This window comes from Calypte anna, chromosome 2 (assembly GCF_003957555.1).
Source record: "Calypte anna isolate BGI_N300 chromosome 2, bCalAnn1_v1.p, whole genome shotgun sequence".
Taxonomy (NCBI): domain Eukaryota; kingdom Metazoa; phylum Chordata; class Aves; order Apodiformes; family Trochilidae; genus Calypte; species Calypte anna.
In genome coordinates this window covers 119937748-119947774 of record NC_044245.1, presented here as the reverse complement: position 1 = coordinate 119947774, position 10027 = coordinate 119937748, and the positions used below count along the sequence as shown (strand labels likewise).

The 10027-nt window shown below is 42.0% G+C and overlaps 1 protein-coding gene across 1 annotated transcript; it reads right to left on the bottom strand.

Annotated features, from left to right (window-relative positions):
- Positions 1–3078: 3078 nt before the first annotated feature.
- On the bottom strand, positions 3079–9688 carry GDAP1 (ganglioside induced differentiation associated protein 1). Its single transcript, XM_030445425.1, has 6 exons — positions 9629–9688; positions 9208–9400; positions 7766–7939; positions 6240–6334; positions 5675–5789; positions 3079–3461 (listed from the first exon to the last, which is right to left on the bottom strand). Exons 1-6 carry the CDS (start codon positions 9677–9679, stop codon positions 3079–3081), a joined length of 1011 nt encoding a protein of 336 aa, XP_030301285.1. The 5' UTR covers positions 9680–9688.
- Between the last annotated feature and the right edge of the window lie 339 nt (positions 9689–10027).

Below are 10027 nucleotides of genomic sequence, written 5' to 3'. Positions count from 1 at the left end.
TCAGTGGCATTCATTTTAATGTGAAATATTATTTCAGTTTTGCCTTCTTATTTATCCAGTGTGGGAACTACACACAAGCAGAAAGGACAAGTATCAGGGAACCACCCTGTAGCAGACCAAAGCTGTTCATAGAATCATAGAATTGGCTGGGTTGGAAGGGACCTCAGAGATCATCAAGTCCAACCCTTGATCCACTACCGCTGCAGTTACCAGACCATGGCACTGAGTGCCACATCCAGTCTCTTTTTAAGTATCTCAAGGGATGGAGAATCCACTACTTCCCTGGGCATCCCATTCCAATGCCTGATCACCCTCTCAGTAAAGAAATTCTTTCTATTCCCCAACCTAAACCTCCCCCGGCACAACTTGAGACCGTGCCCTCTTGTCTTGCTGAGAGTTGCCTGGGAAAAGAGCCCAACCCCCCCTGGCTACACCCTCCTTTCAGGGAGTTGTAAAGAGTGATAAGGTCTCCCCTGAGCCTCCTCTTCTCCAGGCTGAATACCCCCAGCTCCCTCAGCCTCTCCTCATAGGATCTGTGCTCGAGTCCCTTCACCAGCCTGGTTGCCCTCCTTTGGACCTGCTCCAGGACCTCAATATCCTTCAAGAACTCTGCTAGTCTGATGAGGATGCTTACATCCATCTTATGCTCTGATCACAAACATTTTGCCTGTGAAAACTGTTTCCCTGCCCACTTCCAGGCGTGCCAGTGTGCAGCCCTGGAGGACCACTGACACCTGGTGGTCATGTCAGTCCTTCCCAGTAGTACCTGAAGAGAACACCGAGGTTTAGGGGAGGTAAAACCACTTCATTAAAAATCAGCCTCCATCGTAGCCCCCAGGGATGGTAGTGTGACTTCAACTGGCATATCTCTGGGAATAAAACTCCTCTTATCTAGAAATAATTCTTTAAACAAACAAACAAACAAGAAACAGGAAGAAAAAAGTCAAATGTAAATGAATTCTAAAGAAGGCTTAAGTCATGTATATATTGCATTTTACCATGACTTGCTCAGATTATATTGTACAGATGGCCTGACAGAAATACATACCAGGGAAGCATTGAGTTACAGGCTCTGTGTTTTATACACTTAGTGGATCTTCTTGGTTGCAAGGAAATGCAAATGAACTGCAACATACAAACAACAAACTCAGTTAAAGCTGCCAGCACATTAATAGTATTGTTGGATTAAACTTTACAGATATTAAAGCTTTTCTAAGCAAAGCACATTTAATTCAACAAGTTTTTGAGAACAACTGGGTCATGAAATAGAATTATATAAAACTGTATTTGACAAACAAAAAAAAAGGCATTGTTTCCTAGATAAGATGTTTCTTATTACAGAAAAGCAGCAATGAGATTTAGCAATGTCTTTTGCTAGACAAATAACACAAAATTAAATTATAAGCAGGAGTATTTGTGATTTTACCCATTTTGATATCTGCTAGATGGTAGCAGAAACAGCAAAAAGACACTGCCTCAGTTCTCTCCAGCAAACTTGAGAGCCAGTCTCCTTGGCAGCCAAAAGCAATTGTGCAGAGAAACCATGGCCACCAGCACTGGATCTGTACTAGGGCCTGTTAGTGTTGTCTGCTGACAGGCAAACATTTAAAGCCATGTTTTGCTTGTTGCAGTTATCTACAGCTTGTAAATTAAACTCAGAGGTGCTCAGACATTCATCAAGAATACAAAAATCTCACTAAACTGCCATGAGAATTTTCAGCCCTTCCCAATTATTTTCTTGCTGGAAAATTATTCCATATATACTTTCAGCTAAATGTGCGTTTCTCATTGAAATGGGACTTAAAGTCAAACCTACTAAAACTGTCAGCATCATCTAAGTACTGGGGAGTAATCAGTGTCCTTCTATACCTATCCTACATGTTACAAGAGTGCAGCTTTGCAAAAAAAATTTCTGCAGTACAACTTATCTGTCTTCAAACTGATCTATATTTTTCATTTAGCGTGAAAATGACACCTCTCCATAAGTAAACAGATTGTTAAATTACAGTTTCATCTCTGATCTAGGCTACCTAACCAGACTGACAGATAATGAACTATTTTTAAATTAATTTTACAAAATGTATTTTGTGAAACCTATTGTCAATATGTTTTCTAGTTGGTTGTGGCAATGTTGTGAGCAAACATTTCATAGAGGCACATTGCTAACATAGGCAAGTAGTGTGCAAAAAATTACCAGTGCTCAGAGTGGAAACAACAGTAGTTACATGGGGCACTAATATGGAGACACCTGTATAGAGTGAGTTACACCAAGAAAACCAGGAAATGTGCCCCAAAATAATCAGTTTTGACTCAGCCTGGGGCTGCACCTGAGCTGGATACCTGGCTGGGCCAAAGGCTACCCAAAATGCTGTCAATTTGAGGTTTTTCACTCCCATTTGTATTTCAGATGAAGTTTACTATCAATTGATCACTGATGCCCCTGGAGAATTTCATTTGTGTGGCCAGCAAATCCCTGGTTTTTGTCAGTATTTTAGGTCTCTTCCTGTACTACTGCACGAACATATAGTGTTAAAAGTGGCTTCACAAGACTGCTTGTTAACACAATCCTAAAGGTCCAACTACAAATTGATATACATTAATTAGCAGACAGACAGTCACTGCCATACATGACAGGTGCAGGGCTTACATTCCACTTAAAATCCACTCCAAGTCTTTAAGTGCTGTTTTCAGTATTTCAGCAATGCTGGTTTCTGCACAATTATGTATTTCACCCACAATGAAAAGTTGTCACATTGCTGCACCTCTATTAAGTAAAAGCAATATAATTAGGTTAGCTACTGGGTTAAGGAGACAATAAATACTTCAACAAAGCACTGTCACAGTTCTTAGAAGTCCTCATCTGAAAATCAAGTCTCTTCTTTCCTTTGTTGTGTCCCCAGTGTACACTTCCACAAATATCTTGGCATTGCCAATCCAATTATGCAACAGCAGGAGGAGAATCCTGGGTGACAATGCTCAAATTCACAGACATAACCTTTCTTCTATGCTTGTATTTCATTGGAGATAGATTCTTCGGGGATAGAGATGCCCTCTACTCACCACCAGGGGCAGGTGGGTCTAAATATAATTTTGCCTGGTTCTAACTAAGAACGTGATGTTGGCAAACCTCTTCCGAAGACACACAAAAGCAAGATAACCCATTCCCACCAGCATGCTGACCAGCAGACTGGTGCCAAGAACCTTGGGTGCCCTTTTCTTGGCCACACGGAAAGCTGTTGGCAGAACAGCAGAGATTAATATATTGTTGACATGTCCTAAAACTTTGTAAAATGCTTTTCTCTTCAGGACACGCTCATAATACGCTTCCAAGTTGGGCCGCTTTCCATTTCCCCAGTTCCTTCTTGCTAATCCCAGGAACTTCAGGCGGTGTAAGGTGACAGCAAGGGATACATCTGCCAGGCTGAAGAAATCACCGCAGAGCCAAGGCTGATTTTCACCTTCTAAGCAGAGAGAAAACATAAAGAATTAGGAGATAATGGAATACGAGCACACGTAGAAGCCTTCATGGGATAACATTTAATTTAGCGATATTTTTAAATGTTGTCTAATAAACAGCACCAATACTTCAGCTAAGATTTAATTTAATCACTGAACATCTTACTAATCCCTGTCCATTCCTTCACACAATTCAGTAAAGCCTTAGGCTCAGCAGCCTGGCCTAGGTTTGTTAAGGACAAAAGGAGCCACATTTCAGGTTCATAAATTAAAACCCACAGTAAACACTTATTTTTCCTCAACTACTTTTCAGAAATCTGGATCTAATTAAGCAGAATTGGAAAGAAGGAAGGCAGTTTAGCTTTTACTGAAAAGCTACTGCTTGTCCAAAGAGTTTATCATCTTGCCTATGTCACTCAGCTCTATGGCATACACTCAAGAACTGATAATTTGCTGGAGGCTTCACAGTCAAAAAGAAGTGGATCAGATGACTGACCTGCACCAAGAATACCAGCTTAGTGTTATGCTACTTTGTCTACCACTCCTTCTTTTGTGCCTCCTGGATCCCAAACCATGGGTTGTTTAGACTGAGAAGTCTGAGAACTGATGGATATTCACCCTGCCCACCATTAGCCAGGGGCATAGATGGAGACCCAGGGCTCCCTTTCCAGTCGAAGGGAAGAGGTGAATCTTAGAGGCATGGTTCAGAGCAGGCAGTGCAGGCAGCATCAAAACTTCAGTGATCTGAAAGGGATTACCCCAACTGACCACTGAGAGAGCTTTTGAAACCCAGGACACAAAATTTGGTAGTTAGCATAGCTGCCCCCAGGAGTACTCTGCTGCAGCCTAGATCTCAAACAGTACCATGCCATTCCCTCCTCATTTGCAACTTTTTGCAGTTCCTCCCACACAAGAGGCATGCAAAATGGTTGCCATGAAGCTTCAGCAACACCTCTGTGGAAAGAGAAACACTCCAGCATCTCTCTCAACTCATTTGCCACCAGAGGAAAGCAGCAGTTTGGCACACTGCTGGCACCAGTTCATTTCAACTGTTATACAGGTCTGGAAGAAAGGACTCTACAGAGAATGAACACATCTTCTCTTGCTGAAAGGATAGGAATTCATCCAGTGCATTATGTAAACAAGATGATGGAAAAGAAGACCAAAGAAGTTAACCTGGGTGAAAGAAAGATGCCTGCAAGTGGCAGCAGAAGCTTAGCAGTGGGCCAGGACCTGGCAGAAGCATTGTTCACAAGCTCAAAAAATGTGGATACCTCAGACAAAATTCCAAGAGCCATTTAACAGTCCTATGCTTAACTAAGTCTGTTGGTTTTCATAAGCTCAATATTGTATCATTTAACTCCCTGAAAAAGCTCTGCACCAGGGAAAGCAAAGAGGCTGCTGGAAAGGTGATATTTTTGCTGATCAAAATTTTCACATCCTTTGTGAATTAAAACCTTTTTCTACAACTCACTGCTGAGGCAGTAGAAAATTCAACATAGATTTTCAATTTCTGGCTAAAACCTACTGTCTTGATAGTAATGTATATTACAACAGCTATTTATAGAGACAAATGCAAAAAGTTATTGATTTGAGCAGATCCAGCTGGTATTGACTGATGTTTCATGTAGCTCCCAGTGGAGTCAGAGGAAGGATTCCTATTAGCACCAGTGGGAGTTGGACCACAACCTGAATAAGCAGACAACTAATGCCACTTAAACAAAATCTAACATTCAACAGAGTGGACAGCCTAAAAACACTACTGTTTTTCAAGAGAGTAGGGGAAGGAGTTTGCTTAATGATATGAGTGCTTATCCAGATAGCTAATTCTGTGTATAACACAAGTATCGGTGCAGTATTTAAACAAGATAGTAATAAACTTGTGTTACAAATTACGGTCCCAATCACAGTAAACTGAGACCTGCAGTCTATCAGCAACAGTCTATCAACAATAACATTCTGCAATTTAGGTTTTTCTTTGTTTATAAAATATTGCAAATGATCAAGCACTCTTGTAAGACTTCAACTGACTGATAGGAAGAGTAATCTAAACTAGTATTTAAAACACTATTTATTCCCTCTGTGAAATTAAATCAGTGTATGCTAAAAGACTGAAATAGCAGACATTAAAACCAGTCCTGCAATAGTGCTGTCAACCAGTTTACAGAGTCCCCCCAAACATAAGCATCAACAGGATTTCGTAGGAATAATTCCTTACCTGGTGTTTCCTCATTTCGCCGCTGCAATTCAGTCTCAACTTGATCCAAAACTTTTTCTAGTTCATCCAGTATTTTCTTCAGATACTTTATATTATCATGATCCAGCAGTTTTGACTTGAAGATAGAGAGATACTGGTTAGTGTTTTACTCTTTGTTCCTTTACTTAGCTACTACAGTGTTTATTTTATAAAACGTGATTATTTTCACCACATAGTCAGCTGAATACCACTTGGATACTGGTGACAGTTCAGGTAACAGATGACAAATATTAGGATTGGTAGGTATCAAGATTTGCCTCACCCTGCAGGGTGCTCAAGAGCCCAACACCAGCACTGCCATGTACTCACCTTTTAAGCCAGTGGGACCGGTCCAATACTTCAGCACACACCTGAAGTGTGTAGCTGACCTGGGGGACAGGCTGCTTCATGCCTTTGTAGGGCTAAACCACTGTGTGATACTACTGGTAATGAGAGGTGAAACAAATGTTTACATTGTGACAGAAAAAAAATCTGACACTAAGAAGCAGCTCCTAATAAAGGGGGTGAAGACAAAGAGTTTCCTTACTTTAAGACGCTTCTGTTTTGCTATATAGGCATCTTGAAGGTCTGGATTTTCTTCTGCGAGCTTCTTCAGCTCTGATTCTGTGTTACTTATTTGGCCTGATACAAAAAAAAAAAAAAAAAAAAAAAAAAAAAAAAAAAAAAAAAAGAACGAATAGTATTAGGCATCCAAAAGTACCCATAATGCAACCCATAGGAACTGATCAATAGTTTGTGTAAAAATTTCCCACTGGTGAAATGGAAAGTGGTACTTCAATGAAGCATCACCATCAAATTGGGATTCAATAACATCATGGTTTGGAAAATTTAACTGCTGTATAAATTCACCCCACCAAACCTTCTCTTCATTAGGTTGATCAAGTGGTGATCTGCCTGGCAAGTATGAGGAATTCTTGATTATATGTCTCTCTTATTCAGATAAAACTATTTTGTTGCCAAAACCTGTGCTAAATCAATGAAATTCTACTTCACATACCTTGGGCCTCTTGTGTTTTGGTACCTCAGTTCCTGCGCTCCTAACACACTTTTCATACTGCAGAAGTGTAGATAGGCCCATTCTGAGATTTTGTGTAGGTCATATGCATAATTCCACAGCAGAAGCATAAATGCCACTAAATACAGAACCAAGAAGTGTTCAGCACACTAAAATGTGACATCAAAATCTGTGATCCCTTTTGGAAATGTTTGTTATGGAGTAGATGGACATTCTAGAAAAACACTCTATGTGACTTAAAGAAGCAATTATGCAAAAAACTTAACATAATTTTACTGATTTCTACTTTTCTCTCCTTAAAATAGGGCTTTGTTTGAAAATGCTTTATTTATAGACCTAGAATACCACCAGATAGTGAACAATAAGTTACCATCTAAAATAAGTAGTTCCAGTAATAAACTGTGAACAAAAATAAAATTATAGGGTATGAATCACCTCTCATATGTACTTTATAATTAAGATTACTTCCAATTAAGTCTAATTTATTAGACTGATAAAAACATCCTGCTAGAGAATAATGAACTCACAATTTTATACATTCTTTGTTTCAACCTGACATGATGGTGAAATTGAAGAATGTAGAAATTGAAGGCTGTAATTGCACAACTAAAATATTACATATGAAATTAATTGCTTCATTAGATTTGGTATGCATAAAAATAACATAACTGGCTGGTGGTATGTGCACTCTGAAAAAGATCAGCTTTTCAAAGATGAAAATTAAACAATGTGGAAGGGAGGTTGAGCAAGCAAAGGAAATGGCTAGTAACATTCATGCTAAAAAAATGTCTCAAATCAAGAAAGCAAGCTATGCTTTAAGATGTGATAAAAAAAAAAAAAAGCTATGCACTTCCATTTTCAAAACATAACACAAAATCAATTAAAAGTATATGCATAAATTATCAAGGACTGAAATTAACACTGGAAATCTGTGCTCAATCTCAGTATATTCTGTTTAAGGTGCACCGAAGACAGAAGATGAATATAATGCAATATCCTTTTGACTGGCAGGCATTCAGAACTATACTAGTACATACTACGAATTCTGCTGGTAGCATAGGCTGGAATCATGGAGTCCACTGTTAACTCAGGATGCAGGATGCAGCCATGTGTGTAGGCATCCATAGGCAAGGAGTCTAAAAGCTCTCTATAATGTTGAACCCTTGGATAATACATGCTCCCTTCTTCTGGCATTAATCTTGGTACTCCCTCTGCAATACGAAGTTAAAAGTAAAGTTAAGGAAAAAATGTATATACATATGCTTCATTTTAAAACTTTTGAGTAATTCCAGTTTCCGTGCAGCAACCCACATAAACATGTATTTAAGAGGCCTTCATATCAGAAATCTGGTTGCAGCACCTATTTCCTACTTCTAGGAATGGGCAACCATGACACACAACATTCTAGTCCTCTCAGAGTAGGGCACAACTGAGGTTCTGTTGTTCCAGCTGTAACGACTGCAGAAAATTGCAGTATAGGAATCCTACTCAAAGCATGACAAGAAGTACTCCTAGACACCACTGAGATTTACCCTGCCCTCAATCTACCTGCCACCAATTTCTCATTTGATGAAAATGCCTTCATTAAATACATATTATATTCACCCAACAATGAAATTTTCTTCATGACTTAGAAATCATAATGCTAAACACTTGAAACACAAAATGCCACATCTTCACATATAAAAAGCATAACTTTGCATTTCCTTCAAAAACTGAGGCAATCTATCTTCAGAATTTCACGAGCCTGCATGCGAGCACTTCAGAATTTTTGCTTTCTACTTTTTACAACCTCACTCCATTTTGCCTCCCCAAAATAATTTATTTATTCTACTTCTTTTTTTTTCCACCCAAAATTATTCTAGAATTAAGCATCTTTTCTTTTTTTTTTTTTTTATTTTTCCCTCACAGAGAAGCAGGACCTGCCTGGCAACCACAGTTGTGCAGCTCTCTGTTCACCGCATCATTTTTCACAGCAGCCTCCCCACAGGGTCAGCACAGCTCAGGGCTTGCCCTCCTTGACTTCTCCATCACTCCTGAATGGGTGAGGAGGACAGTGGGGGGATTTTATCTGCAGCTGCTTGCAGAAGAGCTGGGAGGCCTTCCATTCATTTCAAGGGAATGTGTTTCTACCCCGTGCCACCACCTATTAGGAGAACCCACTTAGAACCACAGAACCATTTTGTTTGGCAAAGACCTTTACAATGATCAAATCCAATCATTAACCTAGAACACTGCTAAGCCTATTGCTAAATGGTGTCCCTCAGCACCATATCTACACATCTTTTAAATACCTCCAGGGAGGTGACTCCACCACTTCCCTGGGCTGCCTGTTCCAGTGCCTGACAGTGACTGCTGAGGCTATAAACATTTTCTGGTCCTGAATGAACCAAGACATTGATACAAAGCTGACCCCAACACTGCTGCACACTACAGGTACAAGGGGAAGGATTTCACAGCAAAACACCAGTGGGATTACCATCAACAAACGTTGCTTCAAGGTAATCGATAATCTGCGTTGCCTCACAAATGATGTTTTCCCCGTGGATCAGGACAGGTACTTCTCCAGCAGAATTTAAGCGCATGAACCACGGCTCGTTGTGCTCGCTCAGCGGCAGATTCACATCGTGCTCTTCGCACTTCAGGGATTTTTCGGCGATCGCCAAGCGCACCTGCAGCGGCATCACCCGCGTTGCCCCAGGAAACCCACTCCCCGGGCATCCACGGACCCAGACCCGCCCGGCCCGGACCCCGACCCCCTCCGGGCGCTGCCGCCCCCATGCTCAGCACCCGCGGTGGGTGCGCGGGGGCTGCCGGCCTGTGCCCGGCGGCAGTGCGGGAGGAGCCCACCCGCGGCCCGCAGCCCGCCCGCGCCCGCACCCCCACTGCCCCCACCGCACCTTCTGCGAGGAGAAGGACTGCGTCCAGTGGTACAGAACCAGCGGCGCCATGCCCGGCGGCACGGCACAGCTTGGTTCGGCCTAGCTGGGTTCGGCCCGCAGCGGAGACCTTCGGCTCGGTTCGATTCGACACGCTGCGCTGCGCCGGGCGGGGCAGGAGGCCTGCGCGGGTGCGCAGCGGCGGCTGTGCCGGCCCCGCCTCGGCCTGCTCTTGGAAATTAAAATATGGGGGTGCCCGGACGGTGCGGGGGACCCCCCGTCCTTCCCTTCAGCCGGCTCCCGCACCGCTCAGAGGAAGGCCCCTCCTCGGGGGAAACCGCTCCGAGCATTCCCCGGGGAAGCGCAGAAAGATGGATGCGCAGGTAAAAAGGTCACATGGCAGGCTTTCCCTTTTTCACT

Coding starts and splice junctions, on each gene's coding strand:
- GDAP1 (XM_030445425.1), bottom strand. CDS start 9,679: ATGGCGCCGCTGGTTCTGTACCACTGGACGCAGTCCTTCTCCTCGCAG. Junction 6,335..7,765: donor TGCTACCAGCAGAATTCGTA/GTATGTACTAGT, acceptor TTTTTGTATCAG/GCCAAATAAGTAACACAGAA. Junction 5,790..6,239: donor CAAAACAGAAGCGTCTTAAA/GTAAGGAAACTC, acceptor TCTATCTTCAAG/TCAAAACTGCTGGATCATGA.